The 11,589-nt window shown below is 42.7% G+C and overlaps 1 protein-coding gene across 2 annotated transcripts in view; it reads right to left on the bottom strand.

The window, feature by feature from the left end:
* Positions 1-2,281: 2,281 nt before the first annotated feature.
* Positions 2,282-11,589, bottom strand: part of STIM2 (stromal interaction molecule 2) — a 197,652-nt gene continuing 188,344 nt past the window's right edge. The window contains exons 9-12 of one of the 2 annotated variants that reach the window (XM_063922212.1): positions 8,165-8,265; positions 6,717-6,955; positions 5,797-6,034; positions 2,282-4,228 (exon numbers count right to left, since the gene is read on the bottom strand). In XM_063922212.1, the coding sequence (XP_063778282.1) occupies positions 3,754-4,228; positions 5,797-6,034; positions 6,717-6,955; positions 8,165-8,265 (1,053 nt within the window). In that variant the 3' untranslated portion in view covers positions 2,282-3,753. The remainder of the gene's footprint in view (positions 4,229-5,796; positions 6,035-6,716; positions 6,956-8,164; positions 8,266-11,589) is intronic. The other variant, XM_063922221.1, reaches the window with a different exon arrangement.

The raw sequence follows: 11,589 nt of genomic DNA, 5'->3' as shown, positions 1-11,589 counted from the left end.
GCTTTCTCCTCCGGCAGAAACATCCTCTGCACTTCCGTGTCGAGGATCATCCCCAGGAAAGAATCTCCTTGTCGGCTCCAAATGTGACTTTGGCAGGTTCAGGATCCAACCATGTTCCCTTAGCACAGGCATGTCCAAACTGCGTCCCTCCAGCTGTTGAGAAACTACACATCCCAGCATGCCCTGACACAGCTTTAGCATTTTCTGACCGCAAAACTGTGTCAGGGCATGCTGGGATATGTAGTTTCACAACAGCTGGAGGGCCGCAGTTTGGACGTGCATGTCTTAGCAGATGAGTCGTGAAAGCAATCGACTGCAACAACTTCTCCCTGGTCGATGCCTTTATCAGCAGATCGTCCAGATATGGAATTATGTTCACCCCCTGTCTGCGGAGAACAATCATCTCTGCCATCACCTTGGTGAACACCCTCGGTGCTTTGGAGAGGCCGAATGGCAGTGCCTTAAATTGATAGTGACTGTCTAACAGTGCAAATCTGAGATAGGCCTGGTGCGGCGGCCACATCAGGATGTGGAGGTACGCATCCTTGATATCCAGGGATAACAAGAACTCTCCCTCCTCCAGACCTGAGATTACCGCTCTCAGAGACTCCATTTTGAATTTGAACACCCTCAGATAAGGGTTTAGTGATTTCAAGTTCAAAATTGGTCTGATGGAACCATACGGTTTCGGAACCACGAAAAGGTTTGAGTAGAAACCCATATTTTGCATAAGAGGTGGAACTGGAACAATGACCTCTGACTTTTCCAATTTTTGGATGTCCTCCCGACGGATAGCTCTGTCTGTCGTCAAAGCCGGCAAGCCTGATTTGAAGAACGGTGAGGCAGCAGTTCCTAAAAATCCAGGCTGTACCCCTGGAACACAATTTCCTGTACCCAGGAATCCAGGACGGACGACACCCAGACGCGGCTGAAACGTCTGAGCCTCGCACCCACCAGCCTGTCCTCCAGGCTTCGCGGTCCACCGTCATGCTGAGCATTTTGAGGAACCAGAAGCAGATTTCTGGTCCTGGGAGCCTGCGGGAGCAGGCTTTTTGGATTTTGCATGAGCACCACTAAAGAAGGTGGTAGGAGGTTTGGACATTTTTTGTCTTAGCGGTCCGAAAGGACTGCGATGCAGAGGAAGAAAATTGTTTCTTCATAGAAGGTGTAGCTGAGGGAAGAAAAGGTGATTTACCCGCGGTTGCTGTGGAAATCCACGCATCCAATGCTTCACCAAATAAAGCCTGACCTGTGTAGGGTAGGTTCTCCACACTTCTCCTGGATTCCGCGTCTGCAGACAATTGGCGTAGCCAGAGTCCCCTGCGAGCTGAGAGACATGGAAGATAACCTTGCAGTCAGCGTACCCAGGTACTTCATGGATTCCACCATGAACCCCGCAGAATCCTGTATGTTACGTAAAAACAGTTCAATGTCACTTCTGTCCATTGTATCTAAGTCCTCTAGTAATGTGCCTGACCACTTAACTATAGCTTTAGGGATCCATGCACAGGCAATAGTAGGCCTCAACAACACCCCTGAAGCAGTGTATATGGATTTGAGCGTACTGTCAATCTTACGATCAGCCGGTTCTTTTAACGCGGTAGACCCTTCTATGACAGTCTGGAAACAGATGCGTCAACTATGGGTGGGTTTTCCCATTTTTTTCTATCCTCCTCAGGGAAAGGAAAGACCATCAAAACCTTTTTGGGAATCTGGAATTTTTTCTCCGGGTTCTCCCTGGATTTTTCAAATAAAGCGTTTAATTCTTTAGACGCAGGGAAGGTTAGCGAGGCTTTATTTTCTGTGAAGTAAGCCTCCACAACCTGCTCAGGTGTTGCGTCAGAAATGTTTAACACATCTCTAATGGCCTCAATTATGAGCTGCACCTCCTTAGGCAGGAATCCCCCCCCCCCCCCCCCCCAACTTGTACTTCTCAACAACTTTGTCCCTGACTTATTTGGAGAGCTCCTTGGTCTTCATGGTGTGATGCCTCTTGCTTAGCGGTGTTGCAGCCACTGGGGCCTTTCAGAAAAGGTGTGTTTTTACTGACAGATCATGTGACACCTGGATTGCACACAGGTGGACTTCATTTCACTAATTATGTGACTTCTGAAGGTATTTGGTTGCACCAGAACTTTTGAGCGGCTTCATAGCAAAGGGGGTGAATACATATGCACATGCCAATTTTCACATTTTTATTTATGAAAATAAATTTTTATATAAATTTTTCTCATTTCACTTCACCAACTTAGACTATTTTGTGCAGATCCATCACATAAAATTCAGAATAATTTTTTATTTATTTTTAATTACAGGCTGTAATGTAACAAAATAGGTAAAAAGCCAAGGAGGTGAATACTTTAGCAAGACACTAATATATACATACGCACGCACGCACGCACCAGTCACCCATCCATAAATAACACTTTATATAGTGAACATTGCCTTAATGTATTGAATGGGAATCATTTTAACCATCTGACCTCAGGCGTGTCTTGCAAAACAAATCACTTTCCAGAAACCGAATAAATTAGTTTATTGGAAAATTTTACATTATGAAATGTAACAGATCTAGTGATTAAGATTTCAACAGGCAAAACAAGAGAACATGTAGAAGTATTGGCAAAAGGGAAAGACATACGTGTCCGTAGTAGCAAAAGTATTAGTTTAAAAGTGGCATTGTACAACATGTACAAATCTCTTCTAGTAGAGAAAGAAAATGTGAGTTTAAGCAATAAGGGCACCCACTGCAGTTATTAGTCATCTGGGTAGTGTGAAAGGTTTATGGCATACAGTACATATTGAATAATACCCATTGGTGTCAGTCGGGAGCTATGAACAAATACAAACCATAAACATTATGTTTTAGCACATCTGCATGCTAATGTAATCAGTGGGGCAGCCCGTGATACAGTAAACGCCTCCTACCTTAACTCCGTAGACTTAGCAAAGTCACTAACCCTTTGCCTGTAAACAATCTCCTACTTTGTTAATAGCACTTAAAAGCCCAATCTAAGCGCATTAACTCCTGTTACGTTCCATCGTTATCACTTGCATAAAGTATCAAGAGCGTGTCCTCTTGTTATATAATATCTACATATATGATACAGCTTACAGCTCTGTGACATCACAGTAAAAAGCCCTGGAGAAGGAAAATAAATATCTTTACAGCAGGACTTTAATTTGTAACCGTAAGAATAAGTGAATCTAAACAACAAGCTTCCCATACAAAAATGTATGAGCTCCGACGGAAATCACGTTGAATAGAAACGCTAGGCTCTACTTACAAACCCAGTTGACTTAAAAGTGAAAACAGACCTTCTTATCTGTCATTTTACAAATCAAACTATTTCACTTGCAAATATCCGTTTCCGGTCTGGAAAACTGTAGTGCAATTAGTTATTTAGTCCATTATGTAAAATGTCATAGCTCTGTGGAAAGATAAGAAGATGCTCCAGTAAACAAGAGATTGGGTAAGCCCAAAGAGGCTTAGTAGTCTATTAAAGCTTGGAAGTCCAAAGTAGCTTCTTAAAAATAGTAACTAAAAACTTAAAAGCAGAAATAGATAAAAGTGACTGTAAACAGATCCACTTTCTAATGAAATTCAGTGATTGTTGGCATGACCTTCAGAACAGTAGGCAAACTTCGGAGCATTTCGCCAGGACATCCAGTCTCGGAGACTCCACACGGAGTTACATTCTTAGAACGTTAGAAAACGCCTCGCCCATTGTCTGTAACTTTCCTCCAGGTGATTTACTTTGCAATCTTTTTTAAAAGAACTTTTATTTTAGATTGCTTTTTTTTCTCTCCGTTCTGAGGCAGGTCGTGTGGCACGGTCTTTAGCATGGGAATGCCGTGGACCTCTTGAACTGGCTTGCCATCGTTTGGAGAAGAAGAGAACGGTGGGTGGGGTGGTTTTGAGACGGGTAAAACACTGGAAAGTTGATGTAAGCTGCAGGATTTCTCCAAAATGCCATTATATACTTTACTAGCTGGGCTAAATACCATGCTCTGGCTCTCTGTCAAACCTGTGTTGTCAGGTGAGGATGCTTTAGAAACATCCGTGGATAAAGGAGAGTCTGCAGATAAAGACTCCTCACATGAACTCTCCTCTCGCGAGATCTTCCGGATGTGGGCGCTCACCTGCTGCACCTCCAGGCTGGAAGGAGGGGACTGCCTTCTTCCAATTGACGAGTTTAGTGAATCACATTCTGAGTCTTGAACTTCCCTGAGAACAAAAATGTTAAATATATTAATGTTACATATTCCAAATAAGTAGTTTATTATACTATTATTTTGATTTAAATACATTTAAAACTGGTATGTCTCAAAAAACGTTCATATTGTTTATTGAGTCAACGTGTTACTAATTACATTAATTTAATGTATGCAAAAAGGCCAGCACATGATAGTCAGTCCTTCGTCTCAGGCTCCTACACAAGAGAGAGGGGGCAGTGGGGGGGGTGGTTCATGCAGAGGTATAATGGTAGTTTGGCTATTATAACGCTGCAAGACTCCATCAGTAGAGAACGGTGGTAGAGTGTAAGTTTTCTAAAATGTTAAAAAATAGGTTACTCTAGAATACAGGCAAACAGATGTGCTAAAACCAGATGTCCTCGTCTCAAAGAGACTAGCCATAGCATGATTCTACAGCTAAAGATTTCATGGTAGCATCTCCTGGGAAAACAATGTTCACAGAACATAACTGTGAAGAACGGCTTAAAGCAAAAATGCAAAGTTTTGGGCATTACAAAAAAAACCCAAAAAACCATTTATGCCAAACTGGTCACAAAGAAATAAGCCATTTCATTGATCTCTCTCTTGCCGTCAGTCTCCGGGGTTGATTCATTTAGACTCACTGTGAGTCAGTCCTAAGCATGCCAATTTAGGGCCAGATTCAATTATCCATGGTGATTTACAATGCAGGGGAAAGGCTGGTAGCCCCATGATCCAGGGTTATTTAATTACAGCACCTTTTCAATGAGCATTAACTCTCAGAATCCGGGTTAAGTACCTGGAGCAATGAGCTAACGTGTTTGCGTTACCCACGCTAATGGCACGTAATGCGTATTTCTGTTCAAGCCTCTCTCAGTCTCAAACAGAAATCTGCAGGCTGATTGCAGACTGCCACAGGCTCTAAATGAAAAGACCAGGCAGATCAACTGGTCCACGGTAATAGACTGCGGCTAATTGAATCCGGCACTCAGTATCTTAAAAAGTTTATAAGTGTGATGTGTTTGGATGTATAACTATAAACTGGTTTAGAGCTGAGTTATTGCGCAACAGCTGTTACACCGTATCGAAAAGCAATGTTCAATTGGGAATGTGCCAATGTTTCTAGATTATGGTGGATACAAGGGGTATAAATTGGCTAAACAGGTAATTTGTGAATGTACCAAAATTGTCCTATAGGCAGTGACATGAATAAGCAAAGGTCTGGTCTTTTTAAATCAGACCATTGCTCTGTTAAAGGGCTCAGTGCCGGTCTTTGCATCTTTGTACATCTTTCATACTTATGTGTCTGTGAATCACATGTACATCTATTTATGCTGTAATGTAGAGGAAGCCAAACTCTGTACTCAGGGTTCTTAACAATTCCCTTTATGCAGACCACCTGTGTAGCTTTAAAAAAAAAAAAAAAGTGTCCATTCGTAATGAACGTACCTGTGCACCAGCTAGGAGATCTAGAAGACGTGGACTGTCAGGGGTCCCTTAGGACAGAGATTGGCCACCGCTGTTATTTTAATACATGCAATTGTGTTTCTCAATGTATACTTAAATCTGTATACAATATACCTTTTAAGTATATTAGCGTGACAAAATTTCTCATACCACTGCTTTTCTGCAATGAAATATATTGCATCCTCTTCCTCCTCGGTGCGATATAGAGCAGGGCAGCTGGATACCGAGAGGATATCTGGATCAGGTGACTGGAGAACATGCGGAGACTTGGGGGACGGTGGAATAACACTACGTCGAGGACGACACATGCTGCTGCTCCTTGCCAATGTTCCATGAGATTTTATGATGGAACCTTTAGAGACAGGAAAGGAATTCTAAGCGTACCACAGCAAAAACATGTAGTACACATTAGTGACATTGCAAGTACATGGACGGAGCCTAAGAAGGTTCAAATTAAAACATTATTTCAACTTTTATTACTACTAAGGCTTCCATACTTTATCAGTTCTGGACGGTAATATGTACATGGTAGATGGTCTCTGGCTCTTGGTGCTGACACTAGGTGGCTCTGTTTACAAGTGAAATCATAGAACATGTAGGATATTATTGGTCTAAATCCATTGCAATTTTTATGCTGCTATCCTAGAGCATTTTTCGCTCAGTGTGTACAAATGCTGGGAAAATACAGCTATTACTCATTTGCATTACGCGAATAAAGGGAAGTTATGGGTTGGTTTTGTTTTTTTGCTACTTCAATGTGTCTAAAGAACAATTTAATTGTAAGCACTGTACTTTCCATGCAGGAAGCTGCATCGCTGCTGTGAACCACCACCCTTATGGGAACAGACAAGAACAACTAAACATTTCTGCTGCAGATTGCTTTTAAAATATGTAATTAGAGCTACGTACTCCGTGCAGTAAATCTAGCTGCCCCTAACTACGAACACACATAACAGATGCTTGGCCATTTTTAAACAGAAAGAATGGCAATTATTGGTCAATATGAATAAAGGCCGACAGGAGACTCTACATACCGTGGAACTGGGAAATAATTGGAGGTGTATCCTCATCCAAGTCATCCACTCCCCCAGCAATCGGGTAAGGAGGAATAGAAACTCTGGGCATAACCACCCAGCTGTGTTCAGAGTACAGAGTGGATGTCAGGTTTGGTAAACCAGAATTGTGGACTATTTGAAAACCGCACATCTTCTCAATCTGTTGCCACCGGTACAGCCGCTCTCGCAGACATGTGGTTAACTCAGAAAGTGCTTTCCTGATGAATAAAAGTGCATATTGTGTAAGGGACAAAAAAATGAACATTGCTTTGTAATAACAATGGTCAATGACCACTCAACCACATGTTGGACACCACAGCTGACTTCTGGTTATGCTCCTGCATCCTCTTTCCATATAATGTATGGACATAAGGGCTACACATGTCTTCCAGCTGAGAACAGCAGGACTGTACTCCGTACACTTTATACCAAACAATTTACTCTGCTTTATAAGCGCACATCAACAATCACCATAACACAAGGTTCAGAAGAGAAAATGATTGCCATGATTACACTGCGTGGGGTAAGTGCTATCGGCTCATTAAGGTATACTGACTGTTAATAGCCTGCCATCATAAACAATGTTGTGATTGGTTATTGGTCATTTAATTGCGACTGTTCTCCCCCGATGGTGAAAGTTGGGTGACCGCAAGAGGAAATGCAGCAGAAATTGTTACACAGTTCATGATTAATGACCCGATTCACTGGTGGCAATGTTATTCAGACAGGGGATCTGAGGAAATATGCCCCCTACCCCCGTATACATACACAAATGGGCACCACTTCAATCAATTGGTGTACAAATTTGCATTACAGCCGCTGTCACAAGATCACCAGGATGCATTTGCTGCACTACAGTCGCTCAACTACACAGACATGAGCAATGCAAACACTTTACGTCCACCTCTGATTCTGGCATTAAAGCTGGATACACACTATAACAGGGCTGTCCAAACCGGTCCTTGAGATCTACCAACAGTTCATGCTTTCCAGGCCTCCTGGAGATCTGTAGAATTGCCAGTTAGGAATGAATGCAGCACATCTTAATTAGTAATGACTACACCTGTGCACCAGATAGGTGGTCTGGAAAATGTGAACTGTTGGTAGATCTCGAGGACTGGTTTGGCCAGCTCTGCACTATAAGATTATCTGTAGAATCTTTCTGGATGGAACGAAAGTCTGGTAAGGTATGGGAGCCAATGACAATTAAGCATTTGCTCCCATACCCTGGAAAACCGACAAAAATTATCATTCAGACAAATTGAATAAATTCGTTTGATTTAACCAATTTATACGAACTGTTTTTGTCCATTTTCTGGATTTTGGGAGCAATTGCTAGATTTTCATTCCAACCAGTCAGATTGGACAGATAATCTTAAAGTGTGCATCCATCTTAAGTGTTTACATGTACAGTGACAAATACTTACTTTGCTTCAAGAATTTTATGGTCCACCTCATCCAGAGATGAGCTGTGCGCAACGTGCAGTGTTCCGAAAACTGTGCTTCGCTTCTTCTTGATTTTTTCTGCCTAAAACACAAATGATAGCTGAGAGGAAGACTACTGGTGTGCTTGCTCTTCATTTGATAAGGCTCACCAGCAGCATCAAATAGCCAGAACCATCACCATCACCGCAGAACTGGGAGGACTGAGTATGATTACGGTGTAGAATAGTAATTGGGGGACATTGATGTGCTGCATGAGCCTTACTCTGCATGTAGAGGACAGGTAATCAAGAATAAACTCCACCATTGTTACCACATGCCTGAGTACGTTCACACAACATCCCAAAACGACTACAATATATAAACTGCTACAAATAAAAAGAAATTATTACATATATATTTTTATTATACTTTCACCACAGCAAATAATGGCCAGTGTCTCCTAATCCGAGAAGAGGACAGGAAACTTTCTGAGCAAATCATCAATTAAAAAAAAAAAAAAAAACACAGCGGCAACACAAAGGCCACTAATCACCTTAATGCTATATGAAGTGTGCCCATCAGCCTCAAACAGTGCAGACACCATACTGATTCCCCAAACTTAGCCATGATGACCAACCGCTATTTAACCCTTCATTAACCAGTCTGGTACAATTATCTTTGCAATGAAGTAAAGATAATGGTCTGGAACAGTGGTTCCCAACCTCGGTCCTCAAGCACCTTCAACAGTTCATGTGTTCCAGGTCACCTAGCAGTTGGACAGGTGTAGTCTGGAAAATATAAACTGTTGGGGGTACTTGAGGACTGCCGTTGGGGACAACTGGTCTAAAAGGGCCTCCATACATGTGGTCTCTTATAACTAGGCTTGCCACACAGCTCTATAATCGGGCAGTCATGAATTACTCAGATTCTGTGGCTGGCTGACCTCAAGCCTGCATTTCACCTGGTTTTAATCAGCCACAGAACCTGTGTAATCCATGAGTGTTCCAGTTTAAAGGGATTGTATGGTAAGCCAAGTTATACCCCTTTTCCACGGACATGAAAATCCCAGGTTTTTGCACGTGAACACGCATCAACCTGGGATTTTTGGCAGTGGAAACAGCACACTCAAAAACAAAAAGAAAACCTGGGTCGAGTGACCCAGCAATCCTTCACAGGTAGCTAGTAGGATCTGCCCGGGAAGAACCTGGGTGAGCTGAAGTGTAAACGGGTAACACGGGTTATCTGACCCAAGGGTAAGGTTAGAGCATAGGGAGAGCCAGATTTCCTGCCACTTGGAGATGTCAACTCCAAGAGCTGGGAGAAGACAGACTGTACCCGTGTAGTGTAAACGGTGGCAACCCGGAAATAAACTGTGTCAGAACCGAAGTGCGAATGGGGTTTGGCCCGATTGGAACAGTGTTCCAAATATTGTGCCGGACTCGGCACTTCAGTAGAAAAGGGGTTCTGAAATAAATGCATTTTCTTGGCATTAGAGAAAAAACAAAGTTTGTTCAGCCTATCCAGAAATAATGTACCCACAAAGTTTAATCAGCCAGTCAATTTAAATGAGGATTTTAATCCTTTCCTAGAGAACGATGATTCAGAGAGAAGTTTGTACTGACAGAGAGCTGTGATTTATCTTAATAAACAGCACCAAGATAAATTGTAGCAAGTTTCATTCATTTGTGTTGAAGTCCTCTCAGTTTAAAACATTATTTATTCATGTTCAGACCAAATTAATAGTAACCCTCTGTTTTATGATCATTTGATGACATATGTTAAACCTTGAAACAAGCTTCTGCCAAATATTAACTCTTACATAAATAACAATAAAATAATGTTTGAAACTTTCCAGCAAATGTCATCCTTGCATAGATTTATTTTGTATTATGACCTATCGGTAAGGGTTCGGTATGAATTGCCGGCTGTCAGTATACCGACACCTGCATCCCGGCCACCAGTATGCCAGCAGCTGGGCGAGCGCTAAAAAGCCCCTTGAGGGCACGGTGGCTCGCTGTGCATGCTCTCCCTCTATGGGTGTCGTGGACACCCACAGAGGGAGAATAGCCTGTGGTGCTGGTATTCCAGCGGCGGTGGGATTCCGGCGTCGGTATTGTGATCACCGGGATCCGGACTAGCGGTATTTAAACCGCTTCCCATAGGTAAGAATGGGGTACATTGATTGGGGAAAACAGACTGCTTCCAATATAGCAAATTAAACTTTTAATGCAGATGATAAATTATGCTCCAGATAATCAGCTCCTAACTGTCATGTGTTTGAAAAAGGAGAGTTGGGAGCGGATTGGCTGGAGCCCCATTTTATTATACACGAGTTTTAGTATGATCAAATTTGTTGATAAATCAACCCCTAGGACACAAATTGCGCTGAGTGGCCTAATCATACGCCTGCACAAGTGGATCTGGGTTAGCCCATACAGGTGCTCCTTTATTCCACGTGCCAGGAAACTCCATCAAGTAACTTTGAATTAAATGTATAATATGAATACCGATTTCAGCGCTGAACACTGCAGAGGAAGATGGGGTAGGCAAAGCTGGGTATAAGTAGAAAAGAATATGAAGAGAATAGATTACTACGTGTACTGAATATTCTATATAGGGGTATATTCAATTGAGGTTGTATCCATTCCAACATGCATGTGCCGGAATGGATCCGACAAGGGCTATTCAATGCACATCTCAATTCGACTTTAAAAAAGTCGAATTGAGATGAGGGACCGGAGAGGGGAGGGCGGGGGGAGAGCAGCGGGGAGACGGGGGACATCCGCGGCCAGTCGGGGTACAGCAGCGCAACAGGAATATGTGGCACAGCTGCCAAACCTCATGACAGCGTCCACCCGGCTCCAGCAAGTGGGACCTCACTTGCTGGAGCCGGGTGGACGCTGCCGTGAGCGGAGGCTGTGCCACATCCTCCTGCAGCGCTGTGCTGTAGCGCTGCTGTCCCCCGTCTCCTCCTCTCAGGTCCCTCATCTCAGTTCGACTTTTTTTTTTAAGTCGAACTGAGATGGTCGGAAACGGGGCCAAAACCGGTCGAATTTGGCCCCGTTTCCCTCAGAAGCACGTGAATCGGCAGCTATACCGCCAATTCACGTACTATTCGACAAGTCAAATTTCCCGACTTGTCGAATAAAAAAGCTGAGGACTGAATAGGTCGGAACCCCTTCCGACCTGAAAAAGTCAAAAATTGCCATCTTTTCGACAAGATGGCAGTTACGACCTTAATTGAATATACCCTAGTGTTTATTTGCTACAGTAAATATTTGAAAACATATAAATGGTAAGTATACTAGTCTCCGTTTTTGTGGCTTCATAAATATAACCACAAATAGATTCACAGTAATAGTAATGACAATGTAGTTTTACACACCACGTCTGGTCTGTTTGAGAGACAAAAAAAAAATTCTGCATA

Source organism: Pseudophryne corroboree, chromosome 1 (assembly GCF_028390025.1).
Source record: "Pseudophryne corroboree isolate aPseCor3 chromosome 1, aPseCor3.hap2, whole genome shotgun sequence".
Classification (NCBI taxonomy): Eukaryota; Metazoa; Chordata; class Amphibia; order Anura; family Myobatrachidae; genus Pseudophryne; species Pseudophryne corroboree.
The sequence above is the reverse complement of the archived record's forward strand: the minus strand, read 5'-3'. Positions and strand labels throughout refer to the sequence as shown.